At 41.3% G+C, this 26,578-nt stretch overlaps 1 protein-coding gene across 1 annotated transcript in view; it reads left to right on the forward strand.

The window, feature by feature from the left end:
* Positions 1–26,578, forward strand: part of tln1 (talin 1) — a 58,147-nt gene that overhangs the window by 23,532 nt on the left and 8,037 nt on the right. The window contains 44 exon segments of the mRNA XM_056736012.1: positions 4,111–4,273; positions 8,264–8,361; positions 8,462–8,591; positions 10,317–10,469; positions 10,598–10,740; positions 10,926–11,053; positions 11,176–11,236; positions 12,672–12,776; positions 13,264–13,419; positions 13,915–14,016; positions 14,422–14,498; positions 14,616–14,796; positions 14,911–15,024; positions 15,159–15,267; positions 15,342–15,529; positions 15,531–15,551; positions 16,656–16,754; positions 17,777–17,944; positions 18,224–18,518; positions 18,682–18,848; positions 18,935–19,063; positions 19,167–19,280; positions 19,526–19,639; positions 19,720–19,854; positions 19,956–20,084; positions 20,178–20,280; positions 20,359–20,567; positions 20,743–20,862; positions 21,040–21,237; positions 21,343–21,482; positions 22,132–22,225; positions 22,462–22,551; positions 22,633–22,755; positions 22,950–23,093; positions 23,184–23,345; positions 23,425–23,565; positions 23,647–23,828; positions 24,098–24,230; positions 24,789–24,890; positions 24,977–25,147; positions 25,266–25,514; positions 25,808–25,927; positions 26,026–26,172; positions 26,261–26,427. Coding sequence (XP_056591990.1) covers positions 4,144–4,273; positions 8,264–8,361; positions 8,462–8,591; positions 10,317–10,469; positions 10,598–10,740; positions 10,926–11,053; positions 11,176–11,236; positions 12,672–12,776; positions 13,264–13,419; positions 13,915–14,016; positions 14,422–14,498; positions 14,616–14,796; positions 14,911–15,024; positions 15,159–15,267; positions 15,342–15,529; positions 15,531–15,551; positions 16,656–16,754; positions 17,777–17,944; positions 18,224–18,518; positions 18,682–18,848; positions 18,935–19,063; positions 19,167–19,280; positions 19,526–19,639; positions 19,720–19,854; positions 19,956–20,084; positions 20,178–20,280; positions 20,359–20,567; positions 20,743–20,862; positions 21,040–21,237; positions 21,343–21,482; positions 22,132–22,225; positions 22,462–22,551; positions 22,633–22,755; positions 22,950–23,093; positions 23,184–23,345; positions 23,425–23,565; positions 23,647–23,828; positions 24,098–24,230; positions 24,789–24,890; positions 24,977–25,147; positions 25,266–25,514; positions 25,808–25,927; positions 26,026–26,172; positions 26,261–26,427 — 6,041 coding nt within the window. The 5' untranslated portion in view covers positions 4,111–4,143.

The following is a 26,578-nucleotide window of genomic DNA, read 5'->3' on the forward strand; positions in this document are numbered from 1 at the left end:
TTATTCTTCATAATCACTAGATAATAGTCTATAGTTTTGTTTAAAATGCATTTTGCCAGAGACATTGCTCACGGAGTGTATTAGATTAAATCACTGGAAGCGGTCTGTGTTGTGCGTCATTCATACACAATAGCTCTATCTTACTGTTGGATGGATGCAATGTGTTAAACGCATAACGTATATCTTATCTTTGTGTTATAACATCGAATTCTGCGTATCGGCCGATCCTGATCCGATTCGATACTAGCACTGTTTTTATTGATTAAGTAGAGTTGTATATTTTAACTTTTATGGCCAGAGGTGGATAGTTCTTAAGCATGTTTACTTTTACGTACATTTTAAAATATCTGTACTTTATCAGAGTACTTTGAACAAAAAATACTTCCCTACAGAATGAAGCACATCATACTTACTCCACTACAGTCCATAAATAAATGTTGTTTTTAAACTTTTAATCCACGACTACATTTAAATCTACCACTTTCCTTTACTTAAGTATTTTTACTTTTAAAAGTAGAAAAGTATGATTTTTTTAAATCTAATTAAGTGCTGTATTAAACTATAAAAAAACATACAAAACAAAAATGTGGTCTCTTAAAGCACAGATACTTGCACAGATCTACTGTTTAACAAATAAATCTCTGTTTATTACACAAAACTGTCACAGTATAAATGTCTCCAAACTCGCTCATGCACATCCTGGACACAAAATGATGCGCTTAATACATTCGCTACTACGTTATTTAAAGTCATGCGCATTGGACGCATAATGATGCGCTTAACACACCCGGTTCACTCCTGAGCATAACGGATAGTTCAAAACAGTTATAACACACAGAGAAGAGATATGTTATGTGTTTAAATCATAGTACATTGCATCCATCCTAAAGTTAAAAAAAAATGAGTTATTGTGTATGAATGACGCATAACATAGACCGCTTCCAGTGCTTGAATCTAATAACGTTACACTCAGCGAGTACCGTCTCCGACAAAATGTGTTTTTAACAAAACCACAGTCTATTATCTAGTGATTATGAAGAATATTGAAAACTTTGGAACGAGTAACATCCTGACTGTTCCCGGAAAACGCATGCTGGATGAAGATTGACTAGATGAGGTGGTCAGAGTTTTTTAATTATACGATATTGGTTTATTCCTCGCATAAAGCTATCTAAATACATGACATCGAATACAGTGTATGACAACTTTTATGGTAATTTCCTGATAGTTAGTACTTTTTGAAGCTTTAGAGTAATATCCACCCGATCCAGCAAAAAAGACCCATATCGGCCCCAACTCCGATCCAGAGTATCGGATCGGTGCATCCCTAATTAAGCGCATCATTCAGCATCCGCAATGTGCAATGACTGTAAATAACGTAGAAGCGCATCCATTAAGCGCATTATTCTGTGTCCAGGATGCGCATGAGCGAGTCTGTTCCACTGCATTGGAGACTTTTATACGGTGATAGTTTTGTGCAATAAACAGAGATAGTAGTATCTTACTCAAGTACATTTTGTAAGTATCCTGTATTCACAAAACATTTTATCTTACCACTAAGAACTCTTCTATACAGCTGAAAAAGTTTTTAGCTAAGAGTTTCCGCTTAAAACCAATTCACAACGCTGCTGAGAGCAACTTTGACTAAGAAGCACTAAGAATCTTAAGCTAAGAGAAAGGGTGGCATTGAGCTCGTTGATATGGATGATGTCAGCAAGCTTGTTGACAATGACCACAGTGATTGGCTGGTAGAGGATGGGTCTCTGTCATTCATTTATTCATAGGAATATTATAGAATGAGGTATCATGTGACATATTTAAATTAAGATCTAAAAATAAAAATGTACTTGTATTCAATTAAAATATTTTTTAATTGAATTGTTGCCATACTCAAATTTAAATTATAAGATATACAGTTGGTTAGTAAGTAAATATTAGTAAGTTACTAATTAATCAAGTGAAGCGTTCATTTACAAAATTAGTGTTTTATTAACATAAATCAAACAGTTTTTTTTTAAGTAACAATAACTTAAATTCAGTTAACAAATACAATAAAACACATTAAACACATGATAACACAATAAACGTGCTATAAAAAAACTGTTCATATATGTAAAGTATATGTTCAGCTAATTGTAAGCATTTTGCCAGTCTCATAAACGCAGTTAGCACATAGTCTTCATGGTTAAGCTCATTGTCATGAAATCTTTTTAAAATGTTTATGTTAGACTGCCGGTGTTACAGCCATTTTAGGATTGTTGTGAGTTGGTCTTAGTCCTCTTCACTACTACTAATGTCTCACAGGTTTAGGAGCTAGTTTTAGCGCTAAAACGCTTTGTGAAATACTCTTAGCACAAAAATGTAGGAGTCCTAAAATTAGGACGACACGCCCATTATTCTTAAGAGTTTTAATGAATATTTAATAATAAGAGTACTTTTAGCCTTAAGATATTTTGTGAATACGGGCCCTGTATTTTGAGACTACATTGTAAAGCATTATATCATAGTCCAGTACAATTTATAAATATGTTTTTTACCTTTAATACAGTACATAGTTACATTAAAAAATCCTACCTGTCTACTGCTAAAAGTAAAAATACTTCAGTAAAAGAAAGTGGCAGATTTTAATGTACTCAAGGATCAAAAGGTTAAAAACAACATTTATTTATGAAATGTAATGGAGTAAAAAGTATGATGTGCTTTATTATGTAGGGAAGTATTTTTTGTCCGAAGTAAAAACTCTCATATATGATATTTTCATATGTATTTTCAAATGTACTTGGAAGTAAAAATGCTTAAGTACTATCCACCTCTGGCAATAAAAGATATATGCAGTTCTGCGTTTATCAAGAAAAACAGTGTTAGTATCGGATCAGGAACGGTATTGGCCGATACTCAGAATTCATTGGAATTGGATGGGCAAAGGAATAAGTGGTATCGGCGCATCCCAAGTTTTTACATTTGGATCCATGTATTTCGCAGATGGTTTTATCGAAATCATCTAACAAATGAGAAAGCATTTAACATTTTGTCTGAAGGGTTATCAATAAGTGTAGTGTACAAAGCTATGTTTACATGTAGGATTGCTGTGTTCCCTGAATGCACTAGAGGTCCCTGTGGATTCAAGCATCTTATACATTCATGAGGGTAAATGTAATAACTGTGTTTAAAAGTACGGTACAAAGAGATCACATGACAAATCACATACAGGACATGTATCCTATTAGTTTCGTGGAAAGAGTTTACTGTTAGAAGCGTCTGAAATATTTTCACCCAAATTATCAAATTCCTTAAAGGAACAGAATCACACTTCACGTTACATCACATGCTTGTTGCTTAACTGTTCGTAGCCTATTGTGCTATGACCTTTTTTCGGTTAAAATAATTTTCTAACCTATCTCTATTTCAAACCCTTTGATTAAAGATCTCGTTCTGTATAGTCTGTATTCTCTTTTCCCAGCATTCTCTGCTCTTGTGTTTCCCATAGCAGAGAGGTTTTTCTTAGGATTGTGTTTTTGTCAGTGGGACAATGTTTTTCATGTTTTTAGTGTTTGAAAGTGATTTCTATCACTAGCAGCACATGGCTGTTACTTCAGCAATCTTAAATAACAGTGGAGGAAAAAAGGAACTTCTTCTGTCCTGGTTCCTTGTTTCCCAATAAAGCTCAGACTGAAACCCCCAATTCAGCCTGTCTGAAGACTCAAACTGAACACACACGAACATCACCACTGATTCAGCCCCACTGTTACCAAAACCACAATTGCACAGCACTTTTTAAACAAAAATGAATGTTGTACGTTAGAACTTTGAATTTCTATACTGTCATTGTAACGTACACGGAAATTCAATGGAAATACAAAAATAACAGACAGCAGTCTTTATACTGTCTATAACACCTGGTTTCACAGACATCTGTTAAATTAAGACATGAGTAGGCATTGGTTAAATTGGTCAAAGGATGTTTTAGTAGCTTTATAAACGTACCCTATTACAACAATACTGGAGTACATGTGAATGTGCTGAATCAGTGGGTGCTCATGTACAACTCATGGAAACATTTACCATTTCTGTCTTTATGTTTATGGTTTTTGTGTCATATTTGTTTTGCAGGAGTAGCAGCGGCACAGTCACATAGTGTCAGTCATGGTGGCGCTGTCGCTGAAGATCGGGGTGGGGAATGTGGTGAAGACGATGCAGTTTGAGCCCTCCACGATGGTGTATGACGCCTGTCGCATCATCAGGGAGAGAGTACCAGAGGCACAGCTCGGCCAGCGTGAGTCACTCTTTTGATTTTATTTCATTGTTTGTTTGATGTAAAACAGAAATCCTAGAGTGTGATGTCATATCCTGTTCCTTACCACATCTGAAGAAGCTCAGTAAGTCTAGTGTAACTGAGAGGCAACCTTCCGGTCTATCTCGTGAAATCAACACGGAAGTGACTTAAATTGATTGTCTGGCCGCTAGAGACAGGTTTCAAAAGAAGCCCAAGTTAAAATGTCCAACTTTATATCAGAGAAGAACATAACAGAGAATTTTTAAAACCTCATCCGTTCAAATTATTTTAAGCCTTAAAATTCTGCATGAGTAAGGGCCAATTTTCAATAAACCGGGAGTGACGATGGCCGGCTCCGCCCACTTTCAGCATCAGAATTGCTCTTCACAAATCTACCGGTGACGTCACGGCATATTTTATACAGTCTATGGCCGTGTTCAGACTTGACTTTTGACACGAAAAAGTTGACTCAGATGCTGAACATTTACATTTCTCCCTTTGGCAGACACTTTTATCCAAAGCGACTTGCATTGCATTGTACTGTACATTTGTTTCTGACTATGTTCAATCCCTTGGGATCGTAGCTAGCGTCTTGCTCTAACCACTGAGCCACAGGAAAGCTACGTTTGGTTACAAATAGCAGCAGAACGGCATGACTTCATAGGCAGCGTCTGTGCATGAAGGAAGCCCAGAGAAACAGTCTTTGCAATAACTAATCGCATATTTAAAAACTTCAATACTCGCTAGAAATGTAATCAGAAGTTGATGAAAATGAAATCATACTCTGCTCCAACAGGCGTTTCGGTCATCTTATTATATTGAGCTTGAGCCTCCTCGACCAATCATGTTTTGTGCATGTTGTTATGGAAACGACAGGTCTCTGTCATTGGTTAGCTCTGAAAAAGGAACTTGACACGGGCGTTTATTGCTGAAAAGTTGAACTTTTTTCAACCTCAAAAGACCTTCTTAGCTGCAGAAAAAGGTGCTGGCGTTTAAAAATGCTCTCAAGATGCTAGAAGCTTCAAAAAAGAGGTCAAGTCTGAAATTGGCCTACGAGTGTAACCTCTCCAGTCCACAGTTGGACAGGTTTTATTGCCATTCATGAAAGCTTAGATTATATACAGTCTCAGATTTTGCAGTTTTCTAATCATGTGTAAGCATAGTTTATGATTCGAAGCGCAAATAGAAAAGCATATGATGTCATATTCCCTCATAATATGCCTCGTCTGTTATGAAATGCTATTTGTAGTGTTTTACAAACACTCTGATGTCACTGGCAGCAACTATAATCCTAGCCTAATGTCTCAGTTTTTGGCTTCTCATTGTAACATTTCCCTCCAAAAAGTGAAGAAAAATAAATACCTGTCAGGCCAAAATACTCCAGCAGTCCGGTGTAAGTTTAGTTTGTGCTGCTGCACTATAATGGGTGTGTATGAGGGTGCGGCTGAGCCCCAGATGTTATGTAATCACAGCGCTGCTGGACAGACTCCTCTGCATACTTGTCCGAACCTGTGAGTCATTCGTCTCATTGACCGATGCTCTCGTCCAAACCCAACAGCTCATGTGGAATGTGCAGCAGTCTCTTACAGCTTGCCTGTCAGTGCTGGCATGTTTCCTCTATCTAACCCCTGAGAGACGAAGCCAGGAACGAAAAATCATGTGCAGTGGATTGTTGTGATATGAGGTGGATGTTAACGGAGACAGGTTTTGGGTCAAATTTGAGTCAATGACTCTTAATATACCTATTAAATTCCATCAACCCAAGCATTGTTTTCAAAATCACTTTATGTATTGACAGACATAAGTTTGGATAGGAATAGTCTTCCTGTAGCTCAGTTGCAGAGCGTTGGATGAGCACAAAGGTTGTGTGTTCAATTCCCGAATACTTTGAATGCATTTTTTGCTCAGTGATAATCTTTCTCTCTATGATAATCTCATTTGAAACGTACATCAAATAGCCTAAACCCAAGTAAGTGTTTGCTGCCGTGGGGGAAAAGTGATAGTTCACCCAAAAATGTTATCATTTCAAACCTGTATGACTTTCTTTCTTTCTTTCTTTCTTTCGCAGAACACAAAAGCAGATAGTTTGAAGAATGTTGGTAACCGAAACCGTATATTGTATGGACACGAAACCAATGCAAGTGAATGGGGTCCAGTTAACAACATTCTTCAAAATATCTTATTTAGTGTCCTGCGCAAGAAAGAACGTTATACAAAGGGCCTTAAGTTTTCTGGCACCGTTTCAGATCTCCGGCTTGCGGTGTTTGAGTGCGGAAAAAAATATTTACTTATAAAATAAGTAAAATATTACATTAAAAAAGCGTATTGATTTCAGTTCAAGTTTATAAGTTCGGCTTCCAATGGTATGAGAGGAACACAGCTATCATTCTCAACCAAACAAACATTATTGACCTATCAGAATTAAAATGGGGCGGGTCTTGGTTGCTGGAGTAAAGATGTCACGTTGGAGAGTATGTTAGCAAGAGTACAGTCTGCAGGATTGAGAGTAACTTTATAAAGTCTAAGCGGGGGGCAGCTTTTAAGTCCATTATGACAAATATGACACGCACAAATTGGAGACTGTGACATAAAGATTGATAACTTTGTGTTGTTTCGGCAAATCATCTGATCAGACCTCCACTTCTGTGCGTCACACACACTGAGATATCAAGGATCGATTTATAAAGCGTCTTTATAAAACTTTTTCACACCTTATATCACCTATCCCACAGAGTTAAGTCAGAAACATTGTCTTTTTTTTTGTTGAGAAAGAAAACGGATGTCAATAAATTAGTGACAGCTGCCTAATATTCCTGCTATGTGGTTGATAGAATTCTTTTGAGTCATTCTGTGATCAATACACATACAATCAAAGTTTAAGAAAGTCTGTCTGAGAAGCTCAAAAACGGCATGTTACTAGTTAGTTTCAAGGGAAATAATGTTTAAATAATGTTCTTTTTTGTTTGACAAATGTCCTCCTTCGCAACCCTGCAAAAAATCTAAAATATGTAAAATATGACAGAATTTTTTTATTTTGGGTGAACATTTAACATTAAACATTCAAGCAAAACTGAGAATATTTCTTCTTACAGAAATGACTAGCTATGCGTGTTATTTTTGGTAACATTTAAACTAGATGCTCCTCGTCTTCTGAATACAACGCCTGTGTAGCCCGAAATAAAAGCTCAGTCGTGTGATGTTCATGAGATACCAACATTGTATGAAATGGCTTAGTAATTTCCGCAATGTTAAACTGTCCACAGTTATCATAGTGTCATGTACTGTATCTTTTCATGCATTCGAGTCTGTTTTTAAGCTACATGGCGCTAAATATAAAACTTTGGCCAGTTTTTTATGTCTCTAATTTAAAGGCAGGGTGGGTGATCCTGTCCAGAAACATTTTTTTGTCATGTTGTTTGGAAATCTCTTTACATCCTGATCAATCTTGTAGTATAGTGGTCAAATAACATTTTTATAATTGTATGTCATCTGTGAAAGGCGTAGGACCAAAAAACGTTCGCCCAATCAAAACATTCTGGCCGAACGCTGTGACTGGTCATGTGTACATTTTCAGCCAACGTATTTTACATACTACTGCGCACCCTGTTTACCTAGAGATCATACATCATCAGCGCCGCAGCACGTTCACGTCCACTGTGTCAATGTAGGCAGAATGGCAGACAAGTTGGAACAATAAAACTTTTTTATTAATTTAATGGATTTACATTGTTACGTGGATTTACGAAATACGTTCATGTGTTTGGAGGAGGCGTGGCTTTAGATCGCAAATCGCATAGAGGTTGGGATTATAATTTTTTCATCTATGTCTTAATATACTAGTTATGAATTACGTTTTTTTTATGGCAAAGTAATAGAAGGTGTCAAATGGTTGTTCAGTGATTTTCAATTCTGGTAAGAGCATTTCAGTCAATGCTATCTCTGGATCAGATGCTTTTACCCTCCTGGTCTAACTCCTCTGTCCTTCTGTAGCCAATGACTACGGTCTGTTCCTGTCAGATGAGGACCCGAAGAAAGGCATTTGGCTGGAGGCTGGCAAAGCCCTGGATTACTACATGCTTAGAAACGGGGTCAGTTTATTTGCATTATTACTCAAAAAAGTATTTCCCAAATGTATTCTATTTTGGGCTTGTTAGAAAGTCAATAAAAACTTCTGTACATGTTTATTAGGATACTCTGGAGTATAAGAAGAAACAAAGACCGCTGAAGATCCGGATGTTGGACGGCACTGTTAAAACCGTAATGGTCGATGACTCCAAAATCGTCAGTGATATGCTAATGACCATCTGCGCCAGGATAGGTGAGTGACATCTCAAAGACTGTATGTGAAGACATCAGGGCCCGTATTACTTTGGACCTATTTGAGAGCAACTTTAAGCAAGGAGCTCAGTGAGGAGGCGGAGCTGACCCCGTTGCTATGTGTGACACAGTCTTTTAAAGACTGTGATTGGTTGATTGGCCAAGAAGGAAAAAATGTTACTGGTGTTATGCCTATGGTCTTGGGTCAGAGGAAAAACATACATTTGCACAAATTTATTTCTCTTACTCTCCTTTTTTAAAGAATTATCTCTTCGAGAGATTAGTTAGTGCCAAAATAATAAACAAAGAGGGGCAGCTAACTAAACCCATGGTTACAGAATAACCATAAAAAAAACAAAAGACAAACTACTGCCCTAAACTTTAATCTCTACCGCTTCTGGTCAACATTGGAGTAAGATAGAAGAACAATCAAACATTCACTGTGGGGGAAAAACATCAAAACATTAAATTATAAAACTTAACAGGGAAGGTAGAAACATAACAGCATTAGATATCACAACTGAATAAGAACCATCAAACAAAAGTATACACAAATTCGTATCACCCCACAGCATATCTCAACACGCACACAATACAACAGCATGCAATCTGCCCCCCTGAGACTCTGCAGCAACCGGCGAATTTGAAAAGATGCCAGATCCCCATCAGCCAATCCAGAGCCACGCTACAATCTTCCAAATAGGGCAGAGCCTCCTGTGAGCAAGAGCGAGAGTAGGAGAGTCGAAAAGAGAGAAACAAAGTTTAAAAATACGTTTAAGGACATAACACTGGTAAGTATGGGGTCGTTAGTTTGAAATTGCTTAACTAACTTTTTTCAGTTTTACCATGTATATACTTATATTTTTTCATGCTGTTAATATCAACATACAGTAGTTGATAGAAAAAGAACAGTGACACAGTAGGTTTCTGTAAGTTCTGAAATTGTTTCTGTGATCAGATTGTGACTGTTGTGAACCAAATCATCTCTTCTGCATAGTACATAGTATTTCTCCAGTTGCCCAATATGATTTCTGACGCTATGGCATTTCTGCGCTGTCTTTGAGATGTTAGCGTGTCTCTAATAGGATCGGTCACAAACATGAACCCTGCACGATGTAATGTGTTGTGGTATATTTACTCACTGTCATTCAAGTTAATTTAACATAGCACTTTAACATTTGGCATCGCATCAAAGCAGCTGAACAAGAAAACCAAAACCAAAAAAAATCTAAAGTTGAACGCACACAAAAAACAATAAAAATAAAAAATATGATAAACCTTAAAAATATATCTAAATTGTCATGCTTTGCAAGTTTTCGTGATTCGTCCATCTTTCTCTGCTGCTAAAGAAACTCTCATCTCTCTTAAAAGTCCTCCTCGCTACTCCTTAAGTGCTTGAACTTAAGAGCTCTTTTAAGGGTTAAGATGCTTTATGGATTACCTTTTCTTTACTAGGATCATTTCAGTAATTCTAAGGGGAAACGGCTGCGTTTCTAAGAATTTTCTAAGAATTTTGTCACAAGGAGCAATTTTTTGCGCTAAGATTTTTCATGAATACGGGCCCAGATCATTATTGGAGGTTTAGAAAAACTATCAAGAGCATTTGAATATGTAAATATCTGGCATACGCCACATCTGGTGTATTTGGAATATTTAGCACGTCTTCCGATGTTTCATTGAACCAACACAAAGTAAGCAGAGGATTTTTATCTATTGTGTTTCTCAGGCATCACAAATTATGATGAGTACTCGCTGGTGCGTGACGTGGGTGAGGAGAAGAAGGAAGAGACCACAGGAACCCTGAAGAGAGACAAGACGCTCATGAGGGACGACAAAAAAATGGAGAAACTCAAACAGAAGCTTCATACAGATGATGAGCGTATGCTACGTTTTCTTTATGTACTTTCTCAACGTGTTAGGAAGTTTGATGAAACACCATACAGTCAGCCAAAGATTTAAATGAATTGTTGGAATCTAGTGTAGTTGACTCACTGTGTGTATTGGTAGTGAATTGGTTGGATCACGGGCGGACTCTGCGAGAGCAGGGCGTGGAGGAGTTTGAGATGCTTCTTCTCAGGAGAAAGTTCTTCTACTCCGACCAGAACGTGGATTCTAGAGATCCTGTTCAGCTCAATCTGCTTTATGTGCAGGTAAAGATCATTATGGCATCGTCAAAGGCATATAATGAACATAAAAGTGTTATTGGATGTGATTTTGTGATGCCGGATGGGCATTTGAAGTGTGGCTTTAACCATCAGGCCCAGCTTGGATACTTGGACAGTTGGTTGTATTCACTTTGGGTTGTTGCATGGTACTAATGTTATTGTTCTTGCAGGCCCGTGATGACATTCTGAACGGCTCTCACCCCGTTTCCTTTGATAAAGCCTGTGAGTTTGCTGGATACCAGTGTCAGATCCAGTTTGGAGACCACAACGAGACCAAACACAAACCAGGATTTTTAGAGTGAGCTCTCGTCATTATTAAATCTCTTACAAAACTTCTTTGTTCATCACTTACCAGCACGAATATATAAATGAGTTTAAATGGCTTGAAATGTTTATTCCTGCTTGCTGTGTCTCATGCAGTTTAAAAGAGTTTCTGCCTAAGGAGTACATCAAGAACAAGGGCGAGAGGAAAATCTTCCAGGTGAGATGTTCAAGCATACTGAGAGGATGCATCCAGGAGGAAGAGCCATTTATAAAAACAGATGAAGCTTTTTGAGCATTTACTGTTTTTTCCTCCTAGTGTTATTTTAAAGGGATAGTTCCCACAAAAATTCTGTTGTCATTTACTCACTTTCCAGTTGTTCCAAATATACATAAATCTCATTGCGCCAAATCGTTCTCCTTGCTTCACTCTTTCCCCACCATTGACTGGTTATTTCGTCATTTAAAAAAAACTTTCCCTGCCAAAGAGTTATTACAGCAATCAGTGTTTCTACTGTTGTACAGTAGGTGGCGCTATTACACACCTTTGGAAGAAGTATAGAATCTCTGAACCTAGAACGTATATATTTGATTTGTTTTTAATGATTGTTCTGAGTGTAATCTGGGTGGAGTCTTTGACCAAAATTTTTTATTATCTCAGCTGTTTAATCAAAGTAATGCATTTTTGAAGAAACGGGTAAAAAAGGTACAAATTAAGATAGAAGAATACAGTTTCTTTATTTTGTAAGCAGAGACTCTGTTCTTTCATTTGATATATTGTTTGTCCATAAATTAATTAAAGAAAATGTACTGTGAGCCATCAAAATTTAGTGAAAATGTTAAAAAACGCTGACGCTGGCTGGCCACATTTTTTAAAGGCTGGCGGGTAAAGAGTTAATCGTTCCACTCCGTGCCGGTCTATGCCACCCAGTACGTAAATGGTTTCATTTTCCACCGTAGGGCTGTTAACGGAATTTTTGAGAATGTAAACACAAACGCGACACTTGCTGCCTCGGTTATACAAGAGACTGAGCTATAACGGCTCTGCGCGCATTCATTAGCACGATTCAGCACGGTTATAGAACTGTTCTGAAAATTCCGAGCCGAGAACAGTTTGTAATCATGTGGTGTCGAACCAGGCTCACGTCGAAACATAACTGTAACCGTTTCAGACTGTGCTTAGAACAGTTTGGCGCGATGGTGGAAAAGCGCTCATTTACTCCCATAGTAATAAAAATTACTTTAACATTTTGTTCTGTTAGCAAACACTTTTGACTACCGTTGTCATTTTTCCTACTAGGGTAGTCAATGGGGTCCAAGAAACCATTTGGTTAAAAGCATTCGTCCAAATATTTTTAAGAAATGTATATGGATTTGGAACAACTAGAGAGCGAGTCATTTATGACAGTATTTTCTCTTTTTTGGATGAACTATGCCTTTAATGGTCTATAACATTTCTGTTAGTGTGTAAATAATATGAGCTGGGGGAAAAATATGCTGGGGCTGAAGTTTTCACATACTTTTGTGTCTGTATTTTTTTTTTATTGCACAGTGTTCTACAGAGATGTCTTCTCTTTGCAGAATGTTTGAGAAATATGAGTACAGCCATGCTTCACAAACATTGCTTTAAACACGTTTCTTTTTGTCCCTTTAAGGCACATAAAAACTGCCAAAACATGACTGAGATCGAGGCTAAAGTCAGCTACGTCAAACTCGCCAGGTCTTTAAAGACTTACGGAGTGTCCTTCTTCTTAGTCAAGGTAAATGTCAACATGTCACAAATGAGCTCTGTTATCAGGAAACAGCACTGTGGTATTGACCGTTTCATCGAATGCTTGTGTCTGACCCACAGTGAACTTCCAGTTTGTGTTTGGCTAGTGTCTAATAATATAACTATTTATATTTAATTTATGTTAATATTAATTTGTATTATTATTTTACTGTATAATAATTGTATTAAATAAACAATATGTTGTATTTTGTTGTATGTTCATTTTATTAAATAAACAATTTGTTGAATGTGTCCTGTAGTTTGGTCGCATTTAAAGAAACCGTATGGTACAACCAAGCGGTTGAGCTTGGTATCGCAGTCTAAATTGAAAATATTGGAGAGACAATTTTAGCCAAGTAACGCTTCTTTTCAGTTTCTTTTGCTTGTTATCAGAAATAATCCACAGGCACAATAACATTTGATTATGTTTGTCACTTTGAAATCGTCTATAAAAGTAATGTTAATATATCTTTCAGGAAAAAATGAAAGGCAAAAACAAGCTTGTGCCGCGTTTGTTGGGCATCACTAAAGAGAGTACGATGAGAGTGGATGAGAAAACCAAAGAGGTGATTCAGGAATGGAGTCTGACCAACATCAAGCGCTGGGCGGCCTCCCCTAAGAGCTTCACTCTGGTACTAAACGAAACTTACTCATTATTGTTACGTATGCTGTGTTGTTTCACATTTACATTAAGAAAATACATTTATTTTATACGAATGAACACTGTGGATATTGTTAAAGTTTTCAACCCTCAAAATTTCCCTGTTTGGTTAGTATCATGGTCAAGTTGTCATGAGTTTCCGTTTTGCCTTGTGTATATCTGGTACGTCAACATCACAATAGGTAGTCAACTAGAATGCCTGTTACTGTATGTTTGAACTGTGGCAGTAAATACTAATGGTAAACAGTATATCAGACAAAATGAGGAATACATCTACATTTGGCCACTAGATAGCACATTTGCAGTTCCTTAATTTAAAAAAAAACACCCAGACGTCTTTTCTTGTGTGAAATGCACATCTCACCTCTGTGTTCTACCAACAGCATTTTTACACATTTTTTGAGGGAACAGATCTTGAAGGAAATAAGAAACATTACAAATATTCATTTAAATTCTGATGTTTCAGGACTTTGGAGACTATCAGGATGGTTATTATTCAGTTCAGACTACTGAAGGAGAACAGATCGCACAACTTATTGCCGGCTACATTGACATTATTCTCAAAAAGGTAAAGTGCCATAAACAAATCACTACAATGTGCCATGCGCATTCACACCAATCTAAACAATCCATCACTAGGATAATGTTGATAACTCCACTCTGATTGGCTGGCTTTGTCACTTTGAATATTTGCAAGTAAGACAGTCAAGAATCTGGTTATGACTAGACGAGACTTGATCTTTTGTAGGAGGGATTTTTATTGCGTGTCTTGTAATGTGCAACACTTCCTGATGATCCATCAAGCAAAGGGACTAGTTTTATTTTCAATGTAACAAATACATTTGAAATCGTTGGATATTCATTTTTCAACAAACTTTGATGCCTGATTTTGCTAGAAAACGATACAATCTGCTTTCCAGTAAAGTCCAGATGCTTGTCTCGAGTGTCTCACTGAACTCACTTTTATCTGCAGAAAAAAAGCAAAGATCACTTCGGCCTGGAGGGGGATGAGGAATCCACCATGTTGGAAGACTCTGTCTCTCCCAAAAAGTGAGCCTCATTTTTACAGTCCTTAATGTTCTGATGTGACGAAGTCTAGTGTGGTGTTGTTCACTGTGACATCTCACAAAGACTCAGCTGGGGATTTCATGAGTGATGGTGTTTCAGATCAACCGTACTCCAGCAGCAGTTTAATAAAGTTGGGAAGGTGGAAACAGGCTCCGTGGCTCTACCAGCCATCATCCGCTCGGGTGCAGGAGGTCCAGAGAGCTTTCACATGGGCTCTATGCCTCAGGCCAAACAACATGTCACCAGCGGCCAGATGCACAGAGGACACATGCCCCCTCTGGTCAGATATATATTTACAGCCATATACAAAACACTTCTCTTATACCTGAAACCTTAAAGTACACAACGAGACAATCACTTTGGCTGTCCTGTGATGTGTGTGTGTGTGTTTCAGACGTCAGCTCAGCAGGCTTTAACTGGCACCATTAACTCCAGTATGCAGGCCGTACGGGCGGTCCAGGCTTCCCTCGATGAGTTAGACTCGCTTCCCCCTCTGGGCACTGATGCTGTAAGAGACATTATTATTTTGTTCAAATGCAGAAAAAACACAAATGGGATGAAAAAGTAGCAAATGAAAAAGGAGTTATATTTTGCGATGGCATGCCACACCACTTAACATCTTGCTGTCTTTCTGTCATCTAGGCATCTCAAGCTTGGAGGAAGAACAAAATGGATGAGTCTAAACATGAAATCCACTCTCAGGTGGACGCCATCACTGCAGGAACGGCCTCTATGGTCAACTTGACTGCAGGTGACGACTCACAAACTCTCCACAGGCAGCAGCTGTTTGTCCTCGGTTCACATTCACATAAGTTTCTTCCTCAGGTGACCCCGCGGAGACTGATTACACGGCTGTGGGCTGTGCCGTCACCACCATCTCCTCCAACCTGACGGAGATGTCTAAGGGTGTCAGACTTCTGGCGGCGCTGATGGAGGACGAGGGAGGAAACGGACAACAGCTGCTGGGAGCTGCTAAGAACCTAGCGTGTGCTGTGTCCGATATGCTTAAGACCTGCTCAGCCCACAAATACTGAGGTATTACTGTAGGATTATTCTTGTAACGAAGTTGCCAAATTCTTTAGCCACACCCATGAATCAGAGGTGCTATTAATTTCTGTAAGACTTCTGACCCTGCAGGATTTTGCGATGGCAGAATTGAACACATAATCAAACAAACCCCGCAAAATCTGCGGCAACACAATTTTGAGATTGTAGCAGGTTTTCCGCATGACGTCCATTATAAAACTAGCCTCTGGTCTACTTTCCTACGCTTTTTTGGCTAAAGGTTGCAGGCTTTCCATCTAGTCCCTCTTACCGACGTGTGTGTCACGTTCTTAAACATTTCCCCTGGAAACAACCCAAAGCATGTTTATAATGTGACAATGAACATTCATCACAATCCACTAAGTTGATTTCTCAAAGCTATGCATACCTAAAAGGTTCATGGCATAAACTTAGCAACATTGTTTTAAACTTTTCCACAACCATAAGCATGAAGCTGCATTAAAGACGGGTAACCTGATTTCCGAAATAGGCTTAAGACAACTGAGTCGGGCCGAGTACTAAAACCCTTGTAGCCAATCAGCAGTTAGGTGAACAGTGCACAGAACGGACATTAGCCGAGCGCTGACGAAAGCGAAAGATGGGGTTAGTTTTGGGGGATTTGCACATCACTAACGACTAAGAGAAATCGGACACCGTGCCTTTAAATGAAACGGGATTGGTTGCTTGACCTGTCAGTCAGATTGGTCTGTTGGGCGAGCATTGAAGAATTAAAGCGGCCAAGGTTTCCAGACCATCATTATGAATTTGCTCTTTAATAAGAGCCCTGCTTTCCAATTCAATTAGATTTTTTTTGCTTTATCCGAGAATCAAAGCCGCTCCTAAATCAAGATGTTTTTTGTCTGCAGAAATCACAAAAAATCTAAAATCCTGTGGGGAATGACTCTCTGAACATCGCTGTAATCGGTTTTGTAGAATTAATGCACTCTGGTTAATATGAGTCACAGTGCCATAGGTGGGCACTAGGTGTCAGCGCAGTGTTAAAAAGCATTTTAATTTAACAAAGAGATAGCAAATATTCTACTAGTAATATTTACTATAATATCCATTTGTTGATGCGAGTGTGTGTGTTTTCAGCCACGTCAGAACCTCCTGCAGGCGGCAGGAAATGTGGGTCAGGCCAGCGGTGAACTCCTGCAGCATATTGGAGAGTCCGATGCTGATCAGCACTTCCAGGTCTCACACTCGCGCACACACACACACACACACACACTGATACTATGAGTGTAATTCATTAACCTGCGTGTTCTCATCAGTCTGTAGGTACAGCAGCATTCATACAATCCAGACGGACACTCCTTTATAGTCATATACTGGTAACAAACATAGAACAAGAAATTGATATTCCAACAACCAATCATGCGACTGGAATCAATCATAGTCATTTTTATTTAATGAATTATTTGATAATTACACTTTAATGGAGATTGTAATGGATATCTGCATGACACATGAGGAATAACAGGGTGATGGGTCACTAGACTCTTACTGCGGAGTGTTCTGTACTCGCATTCCATTATTCCATTGAAAATCAATCATTTTATTCAATTTTTTCTCTGCATGGGAGTCCTGCCTTAGAGATGTTTCACAATCGAATCCATATTTGCTCTCATAATGGTGAAATTATCGTGTGGACAGACTCCAGACACTGGATTCAGAAACTCATCTTCAGACTTGTTACATTGTTTGTCAGCTAAGTACTAATAGCAAGTAAAAGGATTCTGAAAGTTAATCCCAAGAATTTCACCAGTCACATTGTTCTAAACAGAACCACTAGTTTTATCTCTTATCACTCTTAACACAGTCTATGTGGGGAAGGGGAAGGGATGCGATACGCTCAAGGGCACATTTAATGGCCTCATATGGACCAGACGCTTATCAAAAAAAGCACATTTGTGACCACAGTTGAAGTTTAATGGAAACATGTGTAACCGCCATGTGTTTTATATATATGTCTGTATAAAGAACAGTATGAGCATTACTATATATAAACTAAAATACAGTACTGGTGGATAGACTCAACAATCATTCTACTAATTAAAAACACAAGATGACACAACATGTCATCATTTTAATTGAAGATATACAAGTAATTTGATGTTTAATCTAGGTTTAATTGCCGTAATAGTGATGTATTGATATAGTTTGTGAGTGTGTATTGTTGAGTAAGTCTAAAGGTTGATGGTGTTTGTTTGTAGGATATGTTGATGCAGTTGGCGAAGGCCGTGGCGAATGCGGCCGCCGCTCTGGTGTTAAAGGCTAAGAACGTTGCTCAGAAAACTGAAGACTCAACCCAACAGAACCGAGTGATCGCTGCTGCCACCCAGTGTGCCCTCTCAACATCACAGCTAGTGGCCTGCACACGGGTGAGACGCCACACTCATTTCTCACTGGCCCTTAGAACTGGACTGAAAGTTACGATTTGAGGACAGTTTGTGTAGTGTTTTTTACTTCGAGTAAGTAAATGAATGCATTTCTTCATATTTCTGCTCTCCACACGGATAATGAGACCTGTAAATTCCAGTTTTTGGAAGGAACCACATTTGTTCTATGAACAAAAAAATAATTAAATATGTTTCGGCAGTTAACAAATATTTGTGTGAGTTACTCCAAGTTGACCCGATGCTTGTTTTTGTGTTGTGCAGGTGGTGGCGCCCACCATCAACTCACCTGTCTGTCAGGAACAGCTCATCGAGGCTGGAAAGCTGGTGGCGAAGTCCGTGGAGGGCTGCGTTGAGGCGTCACAGGGGGCGACCAATGACGAGCAGCTGCTCAGACAGGTGGGCGTGGCCGCCACTGGTGTTACCCATGCTCTCAATGAGCTCCTGCAGCACATCAGACAGTACGCCAGCGGAGGACAGCCAATCGGACGGCACGGTGAGGCTACCGACCGCATCCTGGATGTGACGGATAACATCTTCAGCTCAATGGGAGATGCAGGTATGACGGGAGGCGGTGCATGAGCTGATGTAGGGACTGATAACTTGAAGGTTGCTGGGGGCCGTATCGACGTTCACATATTTTCTTTACAGTAACATGTACAGATAAACAATGCACACAGAAATGTTGATTAAACCATTTTGATTACACTTTGACTTTGTAGGTGAGATGGTGCGTCAGGCACGGATACTTGCTCAAGCCACCTCTGATTTGGTTAACGCCATCAAGGCGGATGCGGAGGGCGAGTCCGACCTCGAGAACTCGCGCAAACTCCTCTCTGCAGCCAAACTGCTCGCCGACGCCACCGCCAAAATGGTGGAGGCTGCCAAGGTAAGATGCGAAACCATCAGTGTGTGTTAGCGTGACTGGGTCTGAATGTGGAGTGTTAACGATTGCCGTTGTGTGTGTGACGTCAGGGCGCCGCTGCGAACCCAGACAGTGAGGAACAGCAGCAGAAACTGCGTGAGGCTGCAGAGGGTCTGCGCATGGCCACCAATGCAGCCGCGCAGAACGCCATTAAAAAGAGACTGGTCAACAAACTGGAGGTGAGGAGATATCACACTTGCTATTGTGATGCTGTATCCAATCACATGGAGTGTGCGTTCAAAGATGGAGCTTTGACATATTTGTGTTGTTTGTTTTTGTCAGAATGCTGCGAAACAAGCTGCCGCGGCCGCCACTCAGACTATAGCCGCAGCCCAGAATGCCGCTTCCTCCAATAAGAACCCTGCAGCCCAGCAACAGCTCGTACAGAGCTGCAAGGTGAGTGATGCCCACTTCCTGTTTCAGTAGGATCAAATCAAGTTCACATGAGCAGTTGTATCTGATGTGGTTACATTGCAATAACAACATACCCACTTTTAAATCCTTTATTTACTAGGGTTGATTCAAATAATTTGTTATTTAATAACAATAATACATCATGATTTATCATCATTTCGTTTTCTTTGGAATAATGATTTTGCATTAAGAAAAATTGAAATGTGTCTTGTTGGTTTGATGGACAGGCGGTGGCGGATCAGATCCCTCAGCTTGTTCAGGGTGTGAGAGGCAGTCAGGCTCAGCCCGACAGCCCCAGCGCTCAGCTCGCTCTGATCGGAGCCAGTCAGAACTTCCTCCAGGTTCTCTTTATACCTTCACTTCCTGTAATGACGAGCCAATGTGTTTGGTTTGTGCTCACGTCTGTTGTGTTCACTGACAGCCCGGAGCCAAGATGGTGACCGCAACCAAAGCCACAGTTCCCACCATCAGCGACCAGGCGTCTGCCATGCAGCTCAGTCAGTGTGCCAAAAACCTGGCCAGTGCTCTGGCTGAACTCCGCACCGCTGCCCAGAAGGTACTGTGGCAGCATGTTATAACCAAAGATCTTAATGTCATTGTGCTCATCAAATTCTTCCAGTCGTTGTTTCATTGAACGAGTTCAAAATGTGTCGTCAGGCTCAGGACACGTGCGGTCCTCTGGAGATTGATAATGCTCTGACAGTGGTCCGCGGGCTGGAGAAAGACATGCAGGAGGCTAAAGCTTCAGCCGCCCAGGGCAAACTCAAGCCTCTTCCCGGAGAAACCGTGAGTTTCATGCAGATTGTTGCACATTATTTGTGCACACAAACAGGGGCTACGTCATATGAGAGGGTCCTGACGTGTGTTTTCTGTGTTTAGTTGGAGAAATGCTCGCAGGATTTGGGCTCCTGCACTAAAGCTGTAAGCTCGGCTATCGCTCAGCTGATCAGCGAAGCTACACAAGGCAATGAGAACTACACAGGTAACTCTATCCATCCAGTGAAAACTAACAGACACGTCGTGCTGCGGATGATCGGCATGTGTCGGGTGTGTTTTGCAGGCATGGCTGCTCGTGACGTGGCTCAAGCGCTGCGTTCCCTGGCGTCCGCTGCCCGCGGAGTCGCCGCCAATACAGAAGACCCTCAAGCTCGTAACGCCATACTGGACTGCGCCGGAGATGTCATGGACAAGTCTGCCAGCCTCATCGAGGAGACCAAGAGAGCCGTCGCCAAGCCGGGAGACCCAGACAGTCAGCAGAGACTGGCCCAGGTTCAGCTCGACTTCAGTACTTCATAATGAAAGCTAAATTCAGTAACGAAACCTCCCTGGTAATTACGGATGGGAGATTCGGTTCATTATAGTGAGAAGATAATGGCCTGCTGTGTGTTTATGAAAGGGATCAATGGAATTTTGCTTGATGATGGGTGCTTGCTTGTTTTCTCAGGTCGCCAAAGCTGTGTCTCAGGCTCTGAACCGTTCTGTCAACTGTCTGCCCGGTCAGAGAGACGTGGATAACGCCATCAGAACTGTAGGAGAAGCCAGCAAGAAACTACTATCTGATAAAGTGAGTCAATTTAGACATTCAGATTGACAGTGTCCTTGTCTTTTTTGGGTCAGGCGCTGCGAATTGACACATTATTTAGTGAACATCAACCAATTGTCGTTGGAAAATATTCAAATAGATTTTAAAAACATCTTCATTTGATTTTGGATTATATTCACACATCGGATGTGTTTTCAGTTTCTGGCGAGTGGGAAGAACTTCCAGGAAGCTCAGGCCAATCTGAACGAGGCGGCAGCCGGACTGAACCAGTCAGCCAATGAGGTTGTGCAGGCATCGCGCGGCACCACCCAGGACCTGGCCAAAGCCTCCGGAAAGTTCGGTCAGGACTTCAATCACTTCCTGCAGGCTGGAACGGACATGGCTGGACAGTCCCAGGTATGGACAAAGAATGTTTTTTGATTTAATATAAACTGGTGTTGGGAATCAATTGAATGTTTAAATAGACAGTGGAGCGATTTCTTCTCTTGTTCTTTGGTGTAGTCTAAAGAGGACCAGAGTCAAGTGGTCACCAACCTCAAGACCATCTCCATGTCCTCCAGTAAACTCCTGCTGGCTGCTAAAGCTCTGTCCACCGACCCCAACTCACCCAACATGAAAAACCAGCTCGCTGCTGCTGCTCGGTTAGAAAATCTGTCTCCTGTGTTTCCTTTTATTGCACACTTTCTTCATAAGTTTCCAAACACATTTATTCTAATATCAGCAACATTTACTTATAGAAACGTAACCAGTTCAAATGAATGTTCTTGTTATAAGATCTTTAGCCACAGGGCTAAGCCAGAGTACCATCAGTACCTTGGCTGCTGTGGTGAGCTGTGTTTGTTCTAAGAGTTTGTCATGAGATGCTGTGTGGGCAGGCAGGTAGTGGGATGGCAGGTTAATGCATCACTACACTCATGTTTGTTACATAAGCACTTTTATACACATCTGTGTTAGAATGAGCACAATTATGTAATGGGTAACTATAGAAGCACAGCTGTGTGTGTGTGTGTGTGTGTGTGTGTGTGTGTGTGTGTGTGTGAGAGAGAGAGAGAAATCCCAGCTGTTAATGGCTTTTCACAGCTCACACTATGAAAACTCTCATTCCTTACAGCATCCAAGCGGTGAAGAGAGAGAGAGAGAGCGTATCTGTGTGCGTGTGTGTGTGTGTCAGTGCGTGGTAACACATGTGGGTGGGATATTACTCACAGCTCTATCTCTCTTGTACAATGTTTCATATCTCTTGGATGTGTTTCTCTCTCTGATGTCTCTATGATGTCTCTTTCTCCGTAGCGCGGTGACAGACAGCATTAATCAGCTGATCAGCATGTGTACCCAGCAGGCACCGGGACAGAAGGAGTGTGACAACGCTCTGCGCGAGCTCGAGGTTCTTCTCTTACTTTCTCATTTCATCAGTTATTCAGTTATTCCGTTATGAGGATGTTTTCGTTCATCTTTGAATATGAATCATTTGGGCAATATTGTTGTATTTATGTGTTGTTATGAATGTCAACGGTAGTACAGGGGCTTCAGCGACAGTGTCTGCAGGGCATTGTTTTTAGATTTGTTCTGGAGTAGTGAACTTCTGTAACTGGTTTAACGCAATCCGTTTTGTGTGTGCAGACGGTTGGAGGAATGCTTGAGAACCCAACAGAAGCAGTCAATGATCTGGGGTACTTTGACTGTATTGACAGCGTTATGGAGAACTCAAAGGTGCCACCGGCATTCATTCATTCTTCCTGCCAAGAAACAAACTTGACTTGTGTGTTAACGTTTATGTGTGTTTGTGTGCAGATTTTGGGTGAAGCCATGGCTGGGATTTCCCATAATGCCAAGAATAGTAACTTACCAGAGTTTGGAGACTCCGTCAGTTCAGCATCTAAAGCGTTATGTGGCCTCACTGAGGCGGCCGCTCAGGTGAAAACTCTCTAAGGTTTTGTCTTTATAAAGTTATTAACACCATAGCAACACAAAGAGACCGAGACACTCTTTCCATCTTTTATTTTTAGCTTTGGCTGCATAAAGCAGAAACTCTTATTGAGTTTGAAAGTGAATCATATAAATGCGCTTTATTTGTCATGTTGACTGACTAATGGATCTGTCACTAATAGGGGGCGTATCTGGTGGCTGTTTCTGACCCGAACAGTCACGCTGGGCAGAAGGGTCTTGTGGACCCTTCTCAGTTCGCCAGAGCCAAACAGTCCATCCAGATGGCCTGTCAGAACCTCGTGGATCCAGCGTGCACTCAGTCCCAGGTAAAAGAGTCTTGCCTTCAAGATCACAATTTCCAGTCATTTAAATCCAAATAGAACTTCACCAACTCTCATTCGTCTTTATTTCCCAAGGTCCTCTCTGCCGCCACGATTGTTGCCAAACACACTTCGGCTCTGTGCAATGCCTGCAGACTGGCCTCCTCCAAAACATCAAACCCTGTTGCTAAGAGACAGTTCGTCCAGAGTGCCAAAGAGGTGGCAAACAGCACCGCCAACCTCGTCAAGTCCATCAAAGTGGGTTGAAAAACTAGCATCTGTTTCTGGTCTAGTGGATTTGCGAGAATATAACCATGTGTTTGTGCTGTGGTGTCAGGCGCTCGATGGAGCATTTAACCAGGAGAACAGACTGAAGTGTAAGGAAGCCACTGGGCCGCTCATCGAGGCCGTGGATAACCTAACCGCCTTCGCTTCCAACCCGGAGTTTGCCAGCGTGCCTGCTCAAATCAGCCCAGATGTGCGTCACTCACAACTCGATGCTAAGCAGTGCTGATTAACTTTTAGCTTATTAACAAAGTTGTGCGATCTGTGATTGTAGGGTCTGGCAGCGATGGAGCCCATCGTTGCAGCTGCTAAGACCATGCTGGAGAGTTCTACAGGTTTGATCCAGACGGCCCGCTCGCTAGCAGTCAACCCCAAAGATCCGCCCAAATGGTCTGTGCTAGCCGGACACTCCAGAACGGTGTCCGACTCCATAAAGAAACTTATCACCAACATGAGGTATCACGCACTAGCTCCACACGGTTAGACATATACGTTTTCAGAGGTGTTTTACATTTGAGTTTGTGATCAAGTGTGATTTCCAGCTTTCCTGTAGCTCAGTGGTAAGAGCACTGCGTTAACAACGCAAGGTTGTGGGTTCGATCCCAGGGGATTGCAAATACCTATGTAAAATGTATAGGATAAACCAATGTAAGTCGCTTTGGATAAAAGCGTCTGCCAAATGCCTAAACGTAAATGTATGTAATTTAAATGTGTGCTGTTCTCAGGGAAAAGGCTCCAGGACAGAGGGAGTGTGACGACGCCATCGAGGTTCTTAATAACTGCATGCGTGAGGTGGACAAGGCCTCGCTTGCAGCCATCAGCCAACAGCTCACGCCTAGAGATGACATCTCGCATGAGGTGAGGCTTCACAACACTCACAAGCTGCTGCATAGATGTTCGGCATCATCAGAATACTTCCACCGTCTTAAGATGTGTTCAGACCGCCAGTGACTGTGACTGTCGCTGTGTGTCAGACGAGAGACGGCTGACGTGAGCTCAGCTGCTGTACTCCTATTGGTTGTCGCTCCTGAAAGTTGCTCATCATTTGCATAAGGTTGAGAAAAGCACAACCCTCGTAGATACGGTAGACACGCCCACTTCCTGTCGCCAACGGTCACAGTCGCTCGTTTTACTCGCTTTACATTTTCAGCCACGTTCAGACCGCCAGCTACCAAGTGACGCGATGTCATTCATTTCACACGAGCAACAGCGATTGTAGGCAACAGGAAGTGGGCATGTCTAGTTGTGATTTTCTCAACCTTATGCAAAACATGTGCTAGTTTCAGGAACAACTACCAATAGGAGTACAGCGGCGGAGTTGACCCGAAGTTGAAACTTTAATAGCCTAAAATCTGCAAATATAACAAATGACAAAACTCTTAAATGTGAATTGTTGTTAATGTTGTGTTATTGTAGGCTCTGCATGAGCAGATGGCGGCATCCGTGCATGAGATCAGTAACCTGATTGAACCGGTAGCCATTGCAGCCCACGCAGACGCCTCTCAGCTGGGTCATAAGGTAACACCGCGCAGCCCTCACTCTTCAGTTGAGAGATCTCGCAGGGTTTCTCTAGCGGAGGATGAACGTGTGTTGTTCTCTCACAGGTGTCTCAGATGGTCAGCTACTTCGAGCCATTGATCATTGCTGCCATCGGTACAGCGTCTAAGATTGTGAACAGCCAGCAGCAGATGAACGTCCTGGATCAGACGAAGACCTTGGCTGAGTCCGCCCTACAGATGCTCTATACCGCCAAAGAGGCCGGAGGAAACCCCAAGGTGAGACCACATCAAGATGTTTTTGAGATGGATCAGGATGTGATGTTAATTACATCAGTTCTCACACATGATGACTTCAAAACTCAGAGGACGGTGTGTGTGTGTGTTGTGTCTGCAGGCGGCCCACACACAGGAGGCTCTGGAGGAGTCTGTTCAGATGATGAAGGAGGCTGTGGATGATCTGGCCGCGACTCTGGCGGAGGAGGCCAGCGCTGCAGGAGCCGTGGGTGGCATGGTCAACTCCATCACTCAAGCCATTAACAAAATGGAAGACGGTCCGGCTTTCGAACCTGAAGGGACGTTTGTGGATTATCAGACCACTATGGTCAAGACGGCCAAAGCCATCGCTGTCACTGTTCAGGAAATGGTAAAGACGGCAAAATTACTGTTCAATTACAGGGCTGTAAATAGGAAAAGTTGATTTAGGATGATTTCACTGTAGAGCTTCATTATTTTTTGTTAATCTGGCTGACCTGTGTCCTTGAGTCAAAGAGTAACATTAGGTTATTCTGAAATTGAATTTGTTAACATGACGAATCAATGTGTCACTTATTTTGTTATGGAGGTCATTTTAAACAAGAGATTAAATTGTAGTATGTTCGTTTTTTGAAAACTGTTGTGTTGATTTGTCATATTACAATATACATTTGCTGTTACCAGGTGACCAAATCCAACAACAACCCTGATGAGCTGGGCGGTCTGGCCAATCAGCTGACCACAGAGTTTGGTGACCTGGCGTCAGAGGCCAGATGTGCTGCCATGACTGCAGAGAGTGATGAGGTAACCATACAGATTCCTCTCTTCCGTCAGAAACATGAGTTGATCATGACCCCTTCTAGTATGTCAAATCACTACTAATGTGTTATTTATTTGTCCAGATCGGCTCTCACATCAGGAAGCAGGTAACAGAGTTGGGCTACAGCTGTACTGGTCTGGTGAGTAAAGCTGGTGCTCTGCAGTGCAGTCCCAACGACTCCTACACCAAGAAAGAGCTCATCGACAGCGCACGCAAAGTCTCTGAGAAGGTGACATGCAACATCCTGTTCGTAAATCTCTCCTTCAACAGCAGACGTAGCTGTACTTTAATCTTACGTCTGTGTTCTTGTCTCACAGGTGTCTCACGTGTTGGCCGCTCTTCAGGCGGGTAATCGCGGTACTCAGGCCTGCATCACTGCTGCCAGCGCCGTGTCAGGCATCATCGCCGATCTGGACACCACCATCATGTTCGCCACGGCAGGAACTCTCAACCGAGAGAACGCCGAGACGTTTGCAGACCACAGGTGCTGGACTATACCTGTCCTCAGTTCATTTATAACATTCAGATTGTCTAGTGGACATTATAATGGCCATAATAAAACTGGTCAAGTTTGAGGACAAACTGTATGTTGGCTTGACAAAGCCTGGCCTGAAATTCCATGTAGTAACCATGTT

The sequence above is a fragment of the Triplophysa dalaica genome, chromosome 22 (genome assembly GCF_015846415.1).
Source record: "Triplophysa dalaica isolate WHDGS20190420 chromosome 22, ASM1584641v1, whole genome shotgun sequence".
Taxonomy (NCBI): domain Eukaryota; kingdom Metazoa; phylum Chordata; class Actinopteri; order Cypriniformes; family Nemacheilidae; genus Triplophysa; species Triplophysa dalaica.